This window comes from Dreissena polymorpha, chromosome 9 (genome assembly GCF_020536995.1).
Source record: "Dreissena polymorpha isolate Duluth1 chromosome 9, UMN_Dpol_1.0, whole genome shotgun sequence".
Classification (NCBI taxonomy): Eukaryota; Metazoa; Mollusca; class Bivalvia; order Myida; family Dreissenidae; genus Dreissena; species Dreissena polymorpha.
Genome location: NC_068363.1, coordinates 83,120,732 through 83,140,707, shown reverse-complemented (window position 1 = coordinate 83,140,707; position 19,976 = coordinate 83,120,732). Strand labels below are relative to the sequence as shown.

Genomic DNA, 19,976 nt, shown 5'->3' with positions numbered 1-19,976 from the left:
ACATCAAGTTACAGCTTTCGTTTCATGAGGCACATGCATATAATATTTAGTTCTATGTTAAATAGTTGAATCTTATTTAATAGCTGTAATACAATTCCTATAATACAGTCATAATGTCGTAGAAGTATTCAGAAACAGGCACAATCCTGTAACAATGTCTTTATTAAACAGATAATGCTGACAATTGATAAAAACCACAACAACAAAAACAAACAAACATTTAAATACATTTTTTATGGTAAATTTAAAGCTACCGTTTAACACATACATAGGTCAATCCGGATCATATGTATTTATATCCCTTACTAAAAATGATTTGTATATTTTACAGCATAGTTTGTGTAACAACATTTTATTTTCAGTTCTTAGTAATTCAATAAACTTGTGCATGTTAGGTCGATGTGTGTAATTAAATGGTATATACTGAGATCTTAATTCTAAGTACATTCAACACTCTAAAACAAAGTGAAATTCATCTTCTTATACATTACATACATTACACTTTCTTTCGCCTAGAGGAACGGGAGAAGGTTTGGTCCACTTTCCACATACAATCTATGTGAAGAGCATCTTAATTTAGAAAAAATTGTAGGAAATATTTTGTGTATGTGTACTTCATAAGTCGGGTCAAAATTACAAGACAACTGGAAAATCAGGATCAGAAAAATTCATTGTCTGATTCTGTGAGAAAACTAAATTTTTTAATGTTTTATTTATTTTAAACAAACCTGAAATAATATTAGTTACAAAAATAGTATTACCTTTCAATCTGATAATTAGTAATAATCCAACAAAACACAATGCCATTATTTACTATAAATGTGTTTAAGAATTTCGTTCACACCCACACGCCATTGTTGGGAACTGTACAGAAAGATGGTAAATCTGAACTAATCGGTCTTTCTCCGAAAATCTTACATAAATTTCATTTCAAAGCTTAGGCCGAGTAATTACGCCAAATCGGGACTCAAGTTGCGTAAAACACACGTTCTATTAACCGCTAAACTTCACCTCTGTTCTCTGCAAATGTTTCAAAAGGGTGAGCTATGCACTTTCTGTTACTTAATTAGAAGATTGCCATTGAGTAACAAACCAACCATTGGTTCAGCATTTTGATTGCTAGACAAAGGAAGCAACTTTTGTCGGCAAGAAATGTGTTTCTTTATGGCTTAAGACAGGAAGCGACTTTCCTTCGATGACATCAAACTGTCAATTCAAGCAGAGTGCACATTTTCGCAAGACTAATTAATGTGATTGACTATTTGTTTACAATTTCAGTATGAAAAATAGAAACTTGATATTATTAAACTTGGGATTAAATTATCAGTATAAACAAAAGTGATGTTGAAATCTGTGATTATATTAATTGGCGTCAATTAAAAGGCGAAGTTTTGCGTTGTAACAACATCTAAAACCATTACTGCGACAATGCAGGGATCGATCTTCCTCGATTTTTTGTCCCCTATCGGTGAAACCGGAGGGGACTTATGGTTTGCGCTCTGTGTGTCGGTCAGTCAGTCATTCAGACAATCTGTCACACTTTTCTGGATCTGGAAAGTTTTTATTTTACTCGAAACTTTCTGTTGGTAGTGTTAGTAAAAGAATCAAATCAAATAATGACAGAAGTGTCTTACAAATGTGCAAATTGTATTATCTTGACAAAAAATATTATGCTTATATCATATTTTTCTTGTCATAGACAGACATTTTGTTCACTTTATTAACCCTTTTCCACTCAGAAGAAAAGTGAAAATGGCTATGTGCAAACAGCGTAAAACCAGAACAGCCTGCAAGTAATTAGCAGTCTGTTCAAGTTTTGTGCTGTTTGCTGCTCATCGGTATCTAAGGGTTGGAAATGAAGCCTTTAAAACTTGAATCTAGTTCGAAAGGTCTTTAATTAAAATTAACTTTCTAAGGATCTACATATGTGTCAAAATACATATCTTAAGTGGTAAAGGGTTATGTTTATTGGTATTTACAACGTGCAATTTAGACCTATTTCTTTGTTAATATATTCAGGTACATTTGTGAAAGCTTTTACAATACAATATCAAGTGGAAATAGTTAGTTTCTTTTTTATCTTCCCTTATGAAAGCATGCCTTAACCTACTAATTAAAAACAGGGGTGTAATTTCCTCACCGCGAAGATTCCCTCCCTTTTAGTTGCAGTACAGTCATATATGTAAAAAAACTTAGCTTTATCTTTTTAATCACAATTTATTCTTCTTATAGTACTCTAGAAATGCCCTGCATAACCTACACAATGTTTGCCCTCTACCTATGTAGTTTTAAGTTGATACCTATTACTGTTTTTCGGACTTGCCAAATAAAAAAACTAAAATACAATTACCAAAGGGTAATAACATTAAAATATTAAAGCAAGAGTTATGGCTCCTGTGCACTTGACATACACTTCATAAGATCTGCCTAGCTACTATGAACTTTCAAGCTGATACCTTTAATAGTTTTGAGCTTATGCCCAAGGCAAAAATCATCATGGCGGTCAGTACAGTACAGTCCACGCATTTTCCTCAAAAAACGCGCTCCCTCCCCGGGCCATTTGTCTGCTAGAGAGTGATTCCGCGGCGGGGAAGGGGAGGTGTACTCGCTAAAACGCTCGGCATTCCGCTGAGTTAGCTAATACCCGCGGCGTGTATTACTTTAGCCAAGTCCGTTAATGCAGACAATTTCCGTTCTTATCAGGACACCGCCGCGCGACACCGCGGTAGCAGTGTGCTACTCTGCATGCCAAAAAATAAAAACATTGTAATTAAAAATTGTTTAAATACTGTGGCTTATAAAAATAAAGATAATTGTATAGAAAATTCATATATGTTTTAATTCACAGGTACGTCTACAATATGAATGAATATACGACACGTAAAGCGTTTTGACAAATTAATATTTAATTCATAACACATATTACACAAGAATAAATGTTCCTTTAAATTTCCAAATGAGAATAATAGTTTGTAATCCTAAACACGCTTCTGATTTTTAATGTTAACACGACATTTACAAATGCTTCCAATATACAGTCATCATGTGTATTTCCCGACAAAAGCATGTGAAAATTATGCTGCAATGTACAAGTTCAAGGTTTATGCGTGGAAAGCGTGCGTGTATTGATTTTTTGATACAAACTTTGTAGCGCAAAGAACACTGAATTCTGTTGATTTCGGTTAAAAGTTTCTTTGGTATTTTTTAACACAATTATATCGCGAATAATTTGATATTTCCTCCAAATGAATTTCAATTCAAACACGCCGTATCTTTATCGTTACGGTATTTTAGTAGAGTAATTATTGAAACAGTTATTGTACTGTATACTGATTAAAGAGAACATCTGGACGGAACTGGATTAAGTGTTTGGCGTTATGAAAACACGCAAAGCTTGTCTACCGACCTATTGTGTAGACTGCTGTCTGTGGTGTTTTGACAAAAGGGATTAACATGTGTAAATGTCACTCTGACGATTTGGTCGATAATTGACCACTCGCCAGCTGTCAATCAAACTCACGAAATAATCAATAAGATTTCGTTTATTGCGGCCACATGGTCCGACAAACAAAGACTGTCAGAGTAATTGATAAAGAGTTTTATGAAAACACAACTTAGTGGGCGAAGCGATCTCGTATTTGGCGACTGGTCAATGATAATTACTGGTAATACATTGTTTTGAATGTCATTATTTTATATACATATGTAGTTGTAATGAATGTAATTTTATTTGAAATCAGGAAGTCAAAGAAAGTTTAATTGATCGTTATCTCGTTAAGCACTGAGTTTCCTCCGCGTTGCCCAATGCCGAGGGCCGCCGGGTCGGCTTATCAATTTGCTGATCGTTAACCTCGGCGGCACCAATCATGCAAACTCCGCGTATTGCGGGACGTTCTTAATCTCCCTCCGTGGGCGTGTCTGCAGAGTAGCGAGGGAAATTTGGGAAAACGCGTGGACTGTACTGTATACCCACTGGTGTGGTGCTGTTTTATAGACACAATATCATTAAATGACCAGTTGAGCTATAGATCGTGTAATATGTGAAGGAGATATATCTGATGCATAGAACATCTTTTATATCAAGCATTGGTTAATATTGACATTTCTACTGTTAAGAAATACGATCCTCAAAGTCAAGCTGTTTAACACATTATGTTCCTTTTTAAGAACACACTGCAAAAACCAATTCTGATCTGATCCAGCAATTGGCATGGCACATTCAGGCGCATTGGACCCTTCAAAAGTAAACAATAACAGATCCATTATTAATAAACATGTCTAAAATATATGCAAAATGTGATCTTGGGAATCAAAGGAAAGCCCTTCTAAACTTATATACTGGTACAGTGCTTAAATCTGCTACATTTTGTAGGTATTTGAACTATATATTAAAAGTAGTGAACTGATCTGCCCAAATTTCACATAATTTAAGTTAGGTTTAATGTGTAAATTGCAGGCATGTTTTGTGTTCATCTCAACTATTTTGTATTACACAATTATTAAAGGGACTTTTTCACAGATTTTGGCATGTTTTGAAGTTTGTCATTGAATGTGTTAAATTGATAAATTAAAAAATTGGAACTAAAGAGTTCCAGTATAAAGAAAAATATTAAAGAAAGCAAAAAGTATTCCAAACCTGGGCGTTAATGTTTGACCCTTGGAGTAAAAGTCTAGCACCTAAACAAACTCAGCCATCCATGTTGACGTAAATTTGCATGTATTTTATTTCTAATATAAGAAATCCTAGTAATGTCACAAAATATAACTATGACAACATTACTGAACTTTCCAAATCATACAATTGTTTAGGGTTTGTAAGGCTATATAATTTTCAGGTTTTTAAATCATAAAAGATGCATATAACAGATATTTTATAGCACCGTAAATGTTCAGTATTACTTTTTGGTAGCAAAAACATGTAATGAAAATTTGCAAATTTTTAACCTTTTTTTTCAATTTGTTCACTTTATCAAAATGTGAAAAGGTCTCTTTAAGCCATATTCAAGGCCTAAATTTAGAAAAAAAATGAAAGTTCCTAAATCAGCTGACCATATTAAAAAACTTTCAAATGGCTTAATTTTTTTTTCATCTTAACTGTTTTAAAAAGCAACTCCCATTTAGTTCAAAACAAAAGCATTATTGGTTTTGGTTTAAGTTAGCTTTTTAAAGGGCATGGCGGTGAAACTGTTGATCGAGACCCTGAAACTGTGTTAAGTTTATTCTCCTTTTTGTTAACTGATTTTTTTAGTCAAACCTTATCAAAGGCTGTAGTTTGTTGTTTACCAGTATACGATGTGTTAAAATACACTTTATTATTTCTTATGATTTTATGTCATTTTTAGAGCTCTTAAACTGATGGGGGGGATGAGTTGTGTCACTGACCAAAATCAATTGCTCTTGCTTGTAATTTTTCTGCCTTTTTGTATTAAATTAAATCTCGGGTTGCATTAAAGTAAATATGTGTGTAACTTGTAAAGATATTCAGCTGAAACTTAACACTTCTCTTGAAAGTCATAATGTCCAGGCATTTATAATTTCCCATAACTGTTCTGTCAATAATGTTATGTCACTAATACACTGCTTGTTAGATCGCCACAACCACAGTGTATAGAATTTTTCAGGTGGACCATAGATACCCTATCACAAGAGCAGTCTCCAGGTAGTCATCCCCACATCATATCTGAGTCATATCTGATTGGGTTGCTGTCATAATGGAGGAAGTACTCAAGCCCCAGTCTACAAACAATGATGTCAATTTCGAGCCCCTGGTCGTGATGGAGTTTGCACTGAACACCAACCAGGCTGCCATTGAGTGGATGATCACTAAACTGCAGGCATCCAGTGAGAGGAATGGAGCTGAGCTCTGTGTTACTGCTGTCAGGATGGAGCACAATCAGGTGAGTGGATCATATGGTGACTGCTGTCTGGATGGAGCACTATCAGGTGAGTTGATTCTAGGGTGACTGCTGTCAGGATAAAGCACAATCAGGTGTGTTGATCATATGGTGACTGCTGTCAGGATGGAGCACAATCAGGTGAGTGGATCATAGGGTGACTGATGTCAGGATGGAGTACAATTCAGGTGAGTGGATCATATGATGACTGCTGTCAGGATGGAGCACAATCAGGCGAGTGGATCATATGGTGACTGCTGTCAGGATAGAGCACTATCAGATGAGTGGATCATAGGGTGACTGCTGCCAGAATGGAGTACAGTCAGGTGAGTGGATCATAGGGTGACTGCTGTTAGTATAGAGCACTATCAGATGAGTGGATCATAGGGTGACTGCTGTCAGGATGGAGTACAATCAGGTGAGTGGATCATAGGGTGACTGCTGTCAGGATGAAGCACTATCAGGTGAGTGGATCATAAGGTGACTGCTGTCAGGATAGAGCACATTCAGGTGAGTGGATCATATGATGACTGCTGTCAGGATAGAGCACAATCAGGTGAGTGGATCATAGGGTGACTGCTGTCAGAATGGAGCGCAATCAGGTGAGTGGATCATAGGGTGACTGCTGTCACAATGGAGCACTATCAGGTGAGTGGATCATAGGGTGACTGCTGTTAGGATATAGCACTATCAGGTGAGTGGATCATATGGTGACTGCTGTCACAATGGAGCACTATCAGGTGAGTGGATCATAGGGTGACTGCTGTCGGGATAGAGCACTATCATGTGTCTGGATCATAGGATGACTGCTGTCAGGATGAAGCACTATCAGGTGAGTGGATCATAGGGTGACTGCTGTCGCAATGGAGCACTATCAGGTGAGTGGATCATAGGGTGACTGCTGTCAGGATAGAGCAGTATCAGGTGAGTGGATCATAGGGTGACTGCTGTCAGGATAGAGCACTATCAGGTGAGTGGATCATAGGGTGACTGCTGTCAGGATAGAGCACTATCAGATGTGTGGATCAAAGGATAACTGCTGTCAGGATGGAGCACTATCAGGTGAGTGAATCATATGGTGACTGCTGTCAGGATGGAGAACAATCAGGTGATTGGATCATAGGGTAACTGCTGTCAGGATGGAGAACAATTAGGTGAGTGGATCATAAGGTGACTGCTGTCAGGATAGAGCACAATCAGGTGAGTGGGTCATAAGGTGACTTCTGTCAGGATAGAGCACAATCAGGTGAGTGGATCATAAGATGACTGCTGTCAGGATGGAGCACCATCAGGTGAGTGGATCATAGGTTGACTGCTGTCAGGAAAGAGTACAATCAGGTGAGTGGATAATAGGATGACTGCTGTCAGGATGGAGAACAATCAGGCGAGTGTATCATAGGGTGACTGCTGTCAGGATGGAGCACAATCAGGCGAGTGGATCATAGGGTGACTGCTGTCAGGATAGAGCACAATCAGGTGAGTGGATCATAGGGTGACTGCTGTTAGAATGGAGTACAATCAGGTGAGTGGATCATAGGGTGACTGCTGTCAGGATAGAGCACTATCAGATGAGTGGATCATAGGATGACTGCTGTCAGGATGGAGTACAATCAGGTGAGTGGATCATAGGGTGACTGCTGTCAGGATGGAGTACAATCAGAAGAGTGGATCATAGGGTGACTGCTGTCAGGATAGAGCACAATCAGATGAGTGGATCATAAGGCAACTGCTGTCAGGATAGAGTACAATCGGGTGAGAGGATCATAGGGTGACTGCTGTCAGGATAGAGCACTATCAGGTGAGTGGATCATATGGTGACTGCTGTCCGGATGGAGCACAACCAGGTGAGTGGATCATAGGGTGACTGCTGTCAGGATGGAGTACAATCAGGTGAAACGATCATAGGGTGACTGCTGTCTGGATGGAGCACTATCAGGTGAGTGGATCATAGGGTGACTGCTGTTAGGATAGAGCACTATGAATTGAGTTGATCATAGGGTGACTGCTGTCAGGATGGAGTACAATCAGGTGAGTGGATCATAGGGTGACTGCTGTCAGGATAGAGTACAATCAGGTGAGTGGGTCATAGGGTGACTGCTGTCAGGATGGAGCTCTACTAGGTGAGTGGGTCATCGGGTGACTGCTGTCAGGATTGAGCTCTACCAGGTGAGTGGGTCATCGGGTGACTGCTGTCATGGAGCACAATCAGATGAGTGGATCATAGGGTGACATGGAACGAAAACAAAAACGTATTTCGGATTGTGCGTTTGTCATGTATAATTGGAAGCTTCAATAAAGTTCTTGTAATGGCTTCGACAAGTCACTTGATTTTGTAAATCGTGTTTTTGGTGACAGTGGTTGCATTCGATACAATCATTAAAAAAAGTCTGATTCAAAATAAATATAAATAAACAGATATAATAACAGAAAACGTTTTGCACATCGTTGTTATTGTATTATAATAAGCATCAGATTAAAGTTGTTAGAGAGGTGTGTCTTTTACTTTTTATACGCCCATTTTTCAAAACGGGAAGTATTATAGTTTCACCCTTGGTTGGTGGGCGGGCGGGCGGCGGCAGCCACAGCAGTGCCCTCTCTCTATTTCAAATAGTTTTCATCCAATCTTCACCAAACTTGGTCAGAAGTTGTATCTAAACAATATCTAGGTCAAGTTTGATTATGGGTCATGCCGGGTCAAAAACTAGGTCACGGAGTCACTTAGTGCATTTGAAGGTTTTAGAATGGTGTCCACTCTCTTTTTGAAGTTGTTTTCATCCGATCTTCACCAAATTTAGTCAGAAGTTGTGTCTAAATGATATCTAAGTCAAGTTCAAATATGGGTCATGCCGGGTCAAAAATTAGGTCACAAGGTCACTTAGTGCATTTCAAGCATTAAGCATGGTATCTCTCTAATTGAAGTAGTTTTCTTCTGATCTTCACCAAACTTGGTCAGAAGTTGTATCAAGACAATATCTAGGCAAAGTTCGAATATGGGTCATGACGGGTCAAAAACTAGGTCACGGGGTCACTTAGTGCGTTTTAAACATTGAGCATGGTGTCAGCTCTCTAATTGAAGTAGTTTTCTTCTGATCTTCACCAAACTTGGTCAGAAGTTGTATCTAGATGATGTGTAGGTCAAGTTCGAATATAGGTCTTGCCGGGGCAAAAAGTAGGTCACAGGGTCACTAAGTACATTTCAAGGATTTAGCATGGTGCAGGGGTTTTTATCTGATTTTGGGGAAAGGGCCTGGCCTTTTTTGAGGGGACAAAAAATTACGCGAAATGCCGGATTTGGGGGAAAAAATCACGGGAAACGCCGTATTTTGGGGGAAAAAAAGGAAAGTTTAAATAATCAATTTAAAATATTTTGCTGTTTTTAAAACATATTCAAGGCGATAGATAATTTAATTGTGCAATATGTTATATTTTCTACACTGGATCAGGTCAAGTTCAAATATGGGTCATGCCAGGTCAAAAAATAGGTCACAGGTTCACATAGTTTGTTAAAGTTTTCCAAAACCCTAAAACAGGAGTACCTTGTGACAGTTTGGCACTCTTGTTTTCAGTTGAACCCGCATGATTCGATTCTTTTCTGATATAAAAAATCTGCCCGGCTAATAACAAAGAAACTAGACTGTAATAGCCTGGGGTCAGAGATTGAAACAACACAGAAACTAGATTATAACAGCCTGGGGTCATTGTTTGTAACAACAAAGGAAAAAGACCATTACAGCCTTAAGTAATAGTTTGAAGCAACTTTGAAACAAGACTGTAATAGCCTGGGGTCATAGTTTGAAACAACAACAAAAAACAAGACTTTTACAGCCTTGAGTCATTGTTTGAAACAACAAAGAAACAAGACAGTTATAGCATGGGATAAGAGTTTGAAAAAACGAAGAAACAAAGACAAGACCTGGGGTCAGAATTTAAAACAACAAAGAAACACCACTATTATAGTGTGGGGTCGTTGTTTGAAACAACAAAGAAACAAGACTGTTATAGCCTGGGGTCATAGTTTGAAACAACAAAGTAACAAGAAAATTATAGCCTGGGGTCATAGTTTGAAATAACAAAGAAACAAGACTGTTATAGCCTGGGGTCATAGTTTGAAATAACAAAGAAACCAGACTGTTATAGCCTGGGGTCATAGTTTGAAATAACAAAGAAACAAGACTGTTAAGACTATTATAGACTGGGGTTTTATTTAGAAGCAACAAAGAAACAAGACTGTTATAGCCTGGGGTCATATTTTGAAGCAACAAAGAAACTGGATTTTTATAGCCTGGGGTCATAGTTTGATAAATCAATTTACAAAACTGTAATAAACTGAGTCATAGTTACTTATAACTAAGAAACAAGACTGTAATAGCCTGGGGTCATAGTTTGAAACAGCAAAGAAACAAGACTGTTTTAGACTGAGGTCATAGTTTGAAACAACAAAGAAACAAGACTGTAATAGATGGGTGCCTTAGTTTGATAAAAGAAAAGAAACAGGACAATAATAGGACTGTCAGCATCTGTGTGTGTCATTTACTGTTTTGTCATTAGTTACTACCACTTAAGAAGTGTCATTTTTTGCTTAATCTTGATGAAACTTGGTCAGAATGTTTATATTGACAATATTTTGTTGGTCTGATTGAGACCAAGTTTGAATCTGATTCACTTGTGTAAAAATAATTGTTAACCAGGTCAAATCTTATAAAAAACTTATTGCTTTGAAATAAGCCACATTTTTACTCAATCTTGATGATTTTGGTCAGAATGTTGATGTTGATTTAATAATGAGACCAACTCTGAATCTGTGTCAAGTAGGGTACACAGAATCACATATTTTGACTCTATAAGCTACATTTAATACATAACATTGTCAAAATGTTATCTTGATGATATAAACCCAATGTTAAGATTTTGTGATGTGGGCTAAAAAGCAAGTTCAACAACTGAAGTATTGGTACACCCTGAATGTTGGTCAATTCAATTGAGCCATCATGGCCCTCTTGTTCAACTCTCGCTTTTAAAATATGATGTCATAGTTTTGATAAGAGGTTTAAAAATGAACCATTAAAATCCTGAATTGTGCTTCTGATATTGCCCAGTTCAAGAAAGTTCACACCTTATCTGTTGTTCTTTTATCTCAATGTCAATTGTTTAATATCTAGAAGACATCATTGACATCAAGACATTCTATACACCACCACCAAGAGGACTATTAAATATGACACGCCATTTATCACCCACTGGAAACCAATGCTGATGTTGTCAGTATAATAAACATGACGATATACGCTTGTTTCAGGGACAGACTGTAAGTATTTGAAGCATGAATTTGTATTGTTTGAGCCACACATGTGTATGATATGTCTCACTATCAACACAATTAACATGACCTGATTGGTTACATGCAGATAATTTGTGTGTGTCTGTTTCTGTTAATTAGAAAATAGTAATCCTGTATAAGCCAGAAATTAATAACATCTATAAACATGCACTTGCTGATGAATATTTGTGGTTTGCCTTAGTTTATTAACATGTATATGCTTCTGATTTCCAAATAATATTAACTGCTGATATACATTTGTAGTTTGCATGTATTTGATAAAGGTTGTTTAAATTTATTTATTTTGTAGTGCTTTTTTAATATTCCTTTTTTAATGTAGGCAGTATTTTATTTAACACAATACACTTGCACGTAATAATTGTTAGCACATACAGGAAATGTTTGAAAATGAGTGTTACTCGCGTATCTACCAACATTCTTTTTGTGACATAAACACTTGCTGATAAAAAAATATGTATTGTCACACAGTGGAAAATGTTAAACATACAAAAATACTAATTGATCTCCTTTTGTTTTAGTTGCACAAGGATAATCATGCACTATTGTTTTGATAATTACTACTGAATGTAATGAAACAATTTTGTTAGGCATTTTTTAATTACTGTTCTTCATGTATAGTAAAGTTGTTTCATTTATTTAAAATAAATAAAAATAATGAAAAACAAAATTATATTTATGTCTTTACTAATACTACTCTGCATCATAGTTTAGAAGTAGCTTGTATAGTAATTGTTTAAGTAGGTTACTTTGTTATTACTTTGTATGCATAATTTTTTTCCAATCAGAAAACATATTTGTTGTCCTAAATTATAAAAATGTGTGCACTGCATAAGAATCAGCCATGTCTAGAATCCTAACTAATTGAATTCCCCAAGATAAAACTGTTACCTCGTGATCATTAAATATATTTAAAAATAATATTGTCTATTGTAAAAATTAAGACCTTGAAAAAAAAAATAAAGCAAAAAAGAATTCAGTCCCACTATGCTATACTTCTGCTTCTATCTTGTATTTGGTTGTGACTGTTTCAGGAAACAGTGCTGTTGATTGGTGGCAGGACAGAGCGCCTGCTGCTGGGAGCCGAGATGATGGGTCTCATGAAGGAGTACCGTGATGGAAACCTGCGAGAGTTCACCAGTATTGACATCAACAACTTCAGGGGCGCAGGTATGAACAACTAGCTGTACCACTCTGGGCTAAGCACAACAGCAGCACAACCCTGAGATTACCACAACAGTGATAACATACTTGCAAATGGAAATTTCATGTGAGAAATGATCTTCATAAAAAGGTTCCATGGTATATTGTGTTTGCAGACAATCCTGATGGCATTCTATCCATGGTATATTGTGTTTGCAGACAATCCTTATGGCATTTTATCCATGGTATATTGTGTCTGCAGACAATCCTGATGGCATTCTATCCATGGTATATTGTGTTTGCAGACAATCCTGATGGCATTCTATCCATGATATATTGTGTTTGCAGACAATCCTGAAGGCATTCTATCCATGGTATATTGTGTTTGCAGACAATCCTGATGGCATTCTATCCATGGTATATTGTTTTTGCAGACAATCCTGATGGTATTCTATCAATGGAATATTGTGTTTGCAGACAATCCTGATGGCATTCTATCCATGGTATATTGTGTTTGCAGACAATCCTGATGGCATTCTATCCATGGTATATTGTGTTTGCAGACAATCCTGATGGTATTCTATCAATGGAATATTGTGTTTGCAGACAATCATGATGGCATTCTAACTATGGTATATTGTGTTTGCAGACAATCCTGATGGTATTCTATCAATGGAATATTGTGTTTGCAGACAAACCTGATGGCATTCTATCCATGGTATATTGTGTTTGCAGACAAACCTGATGGTATTCTATCAATGGAATATTGTGTTTGCAAACAAACCTGATGGCATTCTGTGCATGGTATATTGTGTTTGCTGACAATTCTGATGGCATTCTATCAATGGAATATTGTGTTTGCAGACAATCCTGATGGTATTCTATCAATGGGATATTGTGTTTGCAGAAAAACCTGATGGCATTCTATCCATGGTATATTGTGTTTGCAGACATTCCTGATGGTATTCTATCAATGGAATATTGTGTTTGCAGACAAACCTGATGGCATTCTTTCCATGGTATGTTGTGATATCAGGCAATCCTGATGGCATTCTATCAATGGTATATTGTGTTTGCAGACAAACCTAATGGCATTCTTTCCATGGTATATTGTGTTTGCTGACAATCCTGATGGCATTCTATCAATGGAATATTGTATTTGCAGACAATCCTGATGGCATCCTATCCATGTTATATTGTGTTTGCAGACAATCCTGATGGCATTCTATTCATGGTATATTGTGTTTGCAGACAATCCTGATGGCATTCTATCCATGGTATATTGTGTTTGCAGACAATCCTGATGGCATTCTATCCATGGTATATTGTGTTTACAGACAATCCTGATTGCATTCTATTCATGGTATATTGTGTTTGCAAACAATCCTGATGGCATTCTATCCCTGGTATATTGTGTTTGCAGATAATCCTGATGGCATCCTATCCATGGCATATTGTGTTTGCAGACAATCCTGATGGCATTCTATCCATGGTATATTGTGTTTGCAGACAATCCTGATGGCATTCTATCCATGGTATATTGTGTTTGCAGACAATCCTGATGGTATTCTATCAATAGAATATTGTGTTTGCAGACAAACCTGATGGCATTCTGTCCATGGTATATTGTGTTTGCAGACAATCCTGATGGTATTTCATCAATGGAATATTGTGTTTGCAGACAATCCTGATGGTATTCTATCAATGGAATATTGTGTTTGCAGACAAACCTGATGGAATTCTTTCCATTTTATATTGTGGTATCAGACAATCCTGATGGCATTCTATCAATGGTATATTGTGTTTGCAGACAAATCTGATGGCATTCTATCTATGGTATATTGTGTTTGCAGACAATCCTGATGGTATTCTATCAATGGAATATTGTGTTTGCAGACAATCCTGATGGCATTCTATCCATGGTATATTGTGATATCAGACAATCCTGATGGCATTCTAGCCATGGTATATTGTGTTTGCAGACAATCCTGATGGCATTCTATCCATGGTATATTGTGTTTGCAGACAATCCTGATGGCATTCTTTCCATGGTATATTGTGTTTGCAGACAATCCTGATGGCATTCTATCCATGGTATATTGTGTTTGCAGACAATCCTGATGGCATTCTATCCATGGTATATTGTCTTTGCAGACAATCCTGATGGCATTCTATCCATGGTATATTGTGTTTGCAGACAATCCTGATGGCATTCTATCCATGGTATACTGTGATATTAGACAATTCTGATGACATTCTATCCATGGTATATTGTGATATCAGACAGTCCTGATGGCATTCTATCCATGGTATATTGTGATATCAGACAATGCATTATATACATGGTATAGTGTGTTTGCAGACAATCCTGATGGCATCCTATCCATGGTATATTGTGTTTGCAGACAATCCTGATGGCATTCTATCCATGGTATATTGTGTTTGCAGACAATCCTAATGGTATTCTATCCATGGTAAATTGTGTTTGCAGACAATCCTGATGGCATTCTATCAATGGTATATTGTGTTTGCAGACAATCCTGATGGCATTCTATCCATGGTATTTTGTGTTTGCAGACAATCCTGGTGGTATTCTATCCATGGTATATTGTGTTTGCAGACAATTCTGATGGCATTCTATCAATGGTATATTGTGTTTGCAGACAATCCTTATGGTATTCTATCCATGGTATATTGTGTTTGCAGACAATCCTGATGGCATTCTATCCATGGTATATTGTGTTTGCAGACAATCCTGATGGCATCCTATCCATGGTATACTGTGTTTGCAGACAATCCTGATGGCATCCTATCCAGGGTATACTGTGTTTGCAGACAATACAATCCTGTTGGCATTCTATCCATGGTATATTGTGTTTGCAGACAATCCTGATGGTATTCTATCCATGGTATATTGTGTTTGCAGACAATCCTGATGGTATTCTATCCATGGTATATTGTGTTTGCAGAAAATCCTGATGGTATTCTATCCATGGTATATTGTGTTTGCAGACAATCCTGATGGTATTCTATCCATGGTAAATTGTGTTTGCAGACAATCCTGATGGCATCCTATCCATGGTATATTGTGTTTGCAGACAATCCTGATGGCATTCTATCCATGGTATATTGTGTTTGCAGACAATCCTGATGGTATTCTATCCATGGTATATTGTGTTTGCAGACAATCCTGATGGCATTCTATCCAAGGTATATTGTGTTTGCAGACAATCCTGATGGCATTCTTTCCATGGTATATTGTGTTTGCAGACAATCCTGATGGCATTCTATCAATGGTATACTGTGTTTGCAGACAATCCTGATGGTATTCTATCCATGGTATACTTTGTTTGCAGACAATCCTGATGGCTTTCTATCCATGGTATACTGTGTTTGCAGACAATCCTGATGGTATTCTATCCATGGTATATTGTGTTTGCAGACAATCCTGATGGCATTCTATGCTTGGTATATTGTGTTTGCAGACAATCCTGATGGCATTCTATCCATGGTATATTGTGTTTGCAGACAATCCTGATGGTATTCTATCCATGGTATATTGTGTTTGCAGACAATCCTGATGGCATCCTATCCATGGTATATTGTGTTTGCAGACAATCCTGATGGTATTCTATCCATGGTATATTGTGTTTGCAAACAATCCTGATGGCATTCTATCCATGGTATATTGTGTTTGCAGACAATCATGATGACATTCTATCCATGGTATAATGTGTTTGCAGACAATCCTGATGGTATTCTTTCCATGGTATACTGTGTTTGCAGACAATCCTGATGGTATTCTATCCATGGTATATCGTGTTTGCAGACAATTATGATGGTATTCTATCCATGGTATATTGTGTTTGCAGACAATCCTGATGGCATTCTATCCATGGTATATTGTGTTTGCAGACAATCCTGATGGCATTCTATCCATGGTATATTGTGTTTGCAGACAATCCTGATGGCATTCTATCCATGGTATATTGTGTTTACAGACAATCCTGATGGCATTCTATCTATGGTATATTGTGTTTGCAGACAATCCTGATGGCATTCTATCCATGGTATATTGTGTTTGAAGACAATCCTGATGGCATCCTATCCATGGTATGTTGTGTTTGCAGACAATCCTGATGGCATCCTATCAATGGCTGAGAAGCAGAAGATCATTTTCCGTGAGTTGGAGAACATTCGTGCCACAGATGAGGACGAGCATGTGCCAGGATACGAGTTTATAAAGCTCTACCCCGGACGTACCATAGGTAGGCACAGCACAAACCTTTGGGGTAAACTTTTATATTAATTATTTGCCCTGTTTTCCACAAATAAAAAAAATCATACTTATAAGAAAAGGATACAGCATTCAAGGCTTGTCTGGAAAATATCATTAATTGACAAATTTTGCTTGGGATAACATTTGAGGTCAGTTTGGTCAAGTTCAAGGTCCTGTAATCGAAAATGGAAAAGCAGTTTCTAGTGAAAATTTAAATTATGAATTTAAAGGCGTCATAACTGGTTTTATTGACGTGTTTTTATTTTTGGTGATATTTAAAATTTTGTTTCCTGGGGAGCTCAAAATAAGCGGGAATAAATGATTCTTTTTATGTCCCCCTCTAAAGTAGTGGGGGACATATTGTTTTTGCCCTGTCTGTTGGTCTGTCTGTTGGTCTGTTTGCGCCAACTTTAACATTTTGCAATAACTTTTGCTATATTAAAGATAGCAACTTCATATTTGGCATGCATGTGTATCTCATGAAGCTGCACATTTTGAGTGGTGAAAGGTCAAGGTCATTCTTCAAGGTCAGAGGTCAAATATATGTGGCCCAAATGGCTTATTTTATAAATACTTTTGCAATATTGAAGATAGCAACTTGATATTTGGCATGCATTTGCATCTCATGGAGCTGCACATTTTGAGTGGTGAAAGGTCAAGGTCATCCTTCAAGGTCAGAGGTCAAATATATGTGGCCCAAATGGCTTATTTTATAAATACTTTTGCAATATTGAAGATAGCAACTTGAAATTTGGCATGCATGTGCATCTCATGGAGCTGCACATTTTGAGTGGTGAAAGGTCAAGGTCAAGGTCATCCTTCAAGGTCAGAGGGCAAATATATGTGGCCCAAATCGCTTATTTTATGAATACTTTTGCAATATTGAAGATAGCAACTTGATATTTGGCATGCATGTGTATCTCATGGAGCTGCACATTTTGAGTGGTGAAAGGTCAAGGTCATCCTTTAAGGTCAGAGGTCAAATATATGTGGCCAAAATCGCTCATTTTATGAATACTTTTGCAATATTGAAGATAGGAACTTGATATTTGGCCTGCATGTGCATCTCATGGAGCTGCACATTATGAGTGGTGAAAGGTCAAGGTCATCCTTCAAGGTCAGAGGTCAAATATATGTGGCCCAAATGGCTTATTTTATAAATACTTTTGCAATATTGAAGATAGCAACTTGATATTTGGCCTGCATGTGCATCTCATGGAGCTGCACATTTTGAGTGGTGAAAGGTCAAGGTCATCCTTCAAGGTCAGAGGTCAAATATATGTGGCCCAAATCGCTTATTTTATGAATACTTTTGCAATATTGAAGATAGCAACTTGATATTTGGCATGCATGTGTATCTCATGGAGCTGCACATTTTGAGTGGTGAAAGGTCAAGGTCAAGGTCATCCTTCACAAGGTCAAGGTCATCCTTCAAGGTCAAACATCATATAGGGGGACATTGTGTTTCACAAACACATCTCGTTAAATCATAAGATCTGAAAATGTAGTAGTCATTATTTATTTGTTATTCTTATTAGTTTTAACTAAAAACCTGATAAGTTGTAAATCAGTCTTTATTCAGTCTTTTGTGAATGAGTGTTACTGTTTTTCAAGCCTAAGGAAAGCACTTACAATTATTTATTTAAAATCAGCAACAAAAATAACTCATTATGTGTGATGAAGTTCAATACCTTTACTTTTTATGTTGTATTTTTGTGTCTTATTGATAACACAAATTCATGACTTTGCAAAAGAATAAAACTGGTCATTATTGGAGAACTTTGGGAAAATGTGTCGTCACAAATTCAAATAATTCTACATTATTTGGCAGAAATTTTGTGTGTTGGTACATTTTATACAGTGGTACCTTGGAATTACATTTTGTGCGAGTTGTCTAAAGGTCACTGTTATTTATGTCAAGGCCACAGTTAGTTGTGTCAATGTCACTGCAAGTTGCATCAAGGTCATTGTTAGTTGCATCAAGGTCATTGTTAGCTGCATCAAGGTCACTGTTAGTTGCATCAAGGTCACTGTTAGTTGTTCCAAGGTCATAGTTAGTTGTGTCAATATCATTGTTAGTTGTGTCAAGGTAACTGTAAGTGTTAATTAAAAAAGGTGTCCTTTCAATAACTTTATGAGATTGTGATGTTAGTACTGTTTTGAAGTTATTTTTGTACGTAAAGCTGTGTATTGCATAGCGCAGGTATATTTCGTGCAAACCTAGCTGTGGATTGCATAGCACAGTTAACTTTCATGCAGACCTAGCCATGACTTGCATAGCACAGGTAACTTTCATGCAGACCTAGCTGTGGATTGCATAGCAATGGTAAATTTCATGCAGACCTAGCTGTAGATTGCATAGCACTGGTAAATTTCATGCAGACCTAGCTGTGGATTGCATTGCACTGGTAACTTCCATGCAGACCTAGCTGTGGATTGCATAGCCCTAGTAAATTTCATGCAGACCTAGCTGTAGATTGCATAGCCATGGTAACTTTCATGCAGACCTAGCTGTAGATTGCATTGCACAGGTAACTTTCATGCAGACCTAGCTGTGGATTGCATAGCACTGGTAACTTTCATGCAGACATTGCACATGTAATTTTCATGCAGACCTAGCTGCAAATTGCATTGCACATGTAATTTTCATGCAGACCTAGCTGTAGATTGCATAGCACTGGTAACTTTCATGCAGACATAGCTGTGGATTGCATAGCACAGGTAACTTTCATGCAGACCTAGCTGTAGATTGCATAGCACTGGTAACTTTTATGCAGACCTAGCTGTTGATTGCATAGCACTGGTAACTTTCATGCATACCTAGTCATGAATTGCATAGCACTGGTAACTTCCATGCAGAACTAGCTGTGGATTGCATAGCTCAGGTAACTTCCATGCAGACCTAGCTGTGGATTGCATAGCACTGGTAACTTTTATGCAGACCTAGCTGTGGATTGCATAGCACTGGTAACTTTCATGCAGACCTAGCTGTGGATTGCATAGAACACATAACTTTCATACAGACTTAGCTGTGGATTGCATAGCACAGATAACTTTCATGCAGACCTAGCTGTGGATTGCATAGCACAGATAACTTTCATGCAGACCTAGCTGTGAATTGCATAGCACAGGTAACTTTCATGCAGACCTAGCTGTAGATTGCATAGCACTGGTAACTTTTATGCAGACCTAGCTGTTGATTGCATAGCACTGGTAACTTTCATGCATACCTAGTCATGAATTGCATAGCACTGGTAACTTCCATGCAGAACTAGCTGTGGATTGCATAGCTCAGGTAACTTCCATGCAGACCTAGCTGTGGATT

The 19,976-nt window shown here is 37.4% G+C and overlaps 1 protein-coding gene across 5 annotated transcripts in view; it reads left to right on the top strand.

The window, feature by feature from the left end:
- Positions 1-19,976, top strand: part of LOC127843981 (anoctamin-10-like) — an 85,538-nt gene that overhangs the window by 23,746 nt on the left and 41,816 nt on the right. For 3 of the 5 annotated variants that reach the window (XM_052373923.1, XM_052373924.1, XM_052373922.1), the window contains exons 2-4: positions 5,622-5,897; positions 12,264-12,399; positions 16,503-16,640. In XM_052373923.1, the coding sequence (XP_052229883.1) occupies positions 5,712-5,897; positions 12,264-12,399; positions 16,503-16,640 (460 nt within the window). In that variant the 5' untranslated portion in view covers positions 5,622-5,711. Of the gene's footprint in view, positions 1-5,621; positions 5,898-6,015; positions 6,036-11,038; positions 11,200-12,263; positions 12,400-16,502; positions 16,641-19,976 lie in introns of those variants that run through there. The other 2 variants (XM_052373925.1, XM_052373926.1) reach the window with 2 other exon arrangements.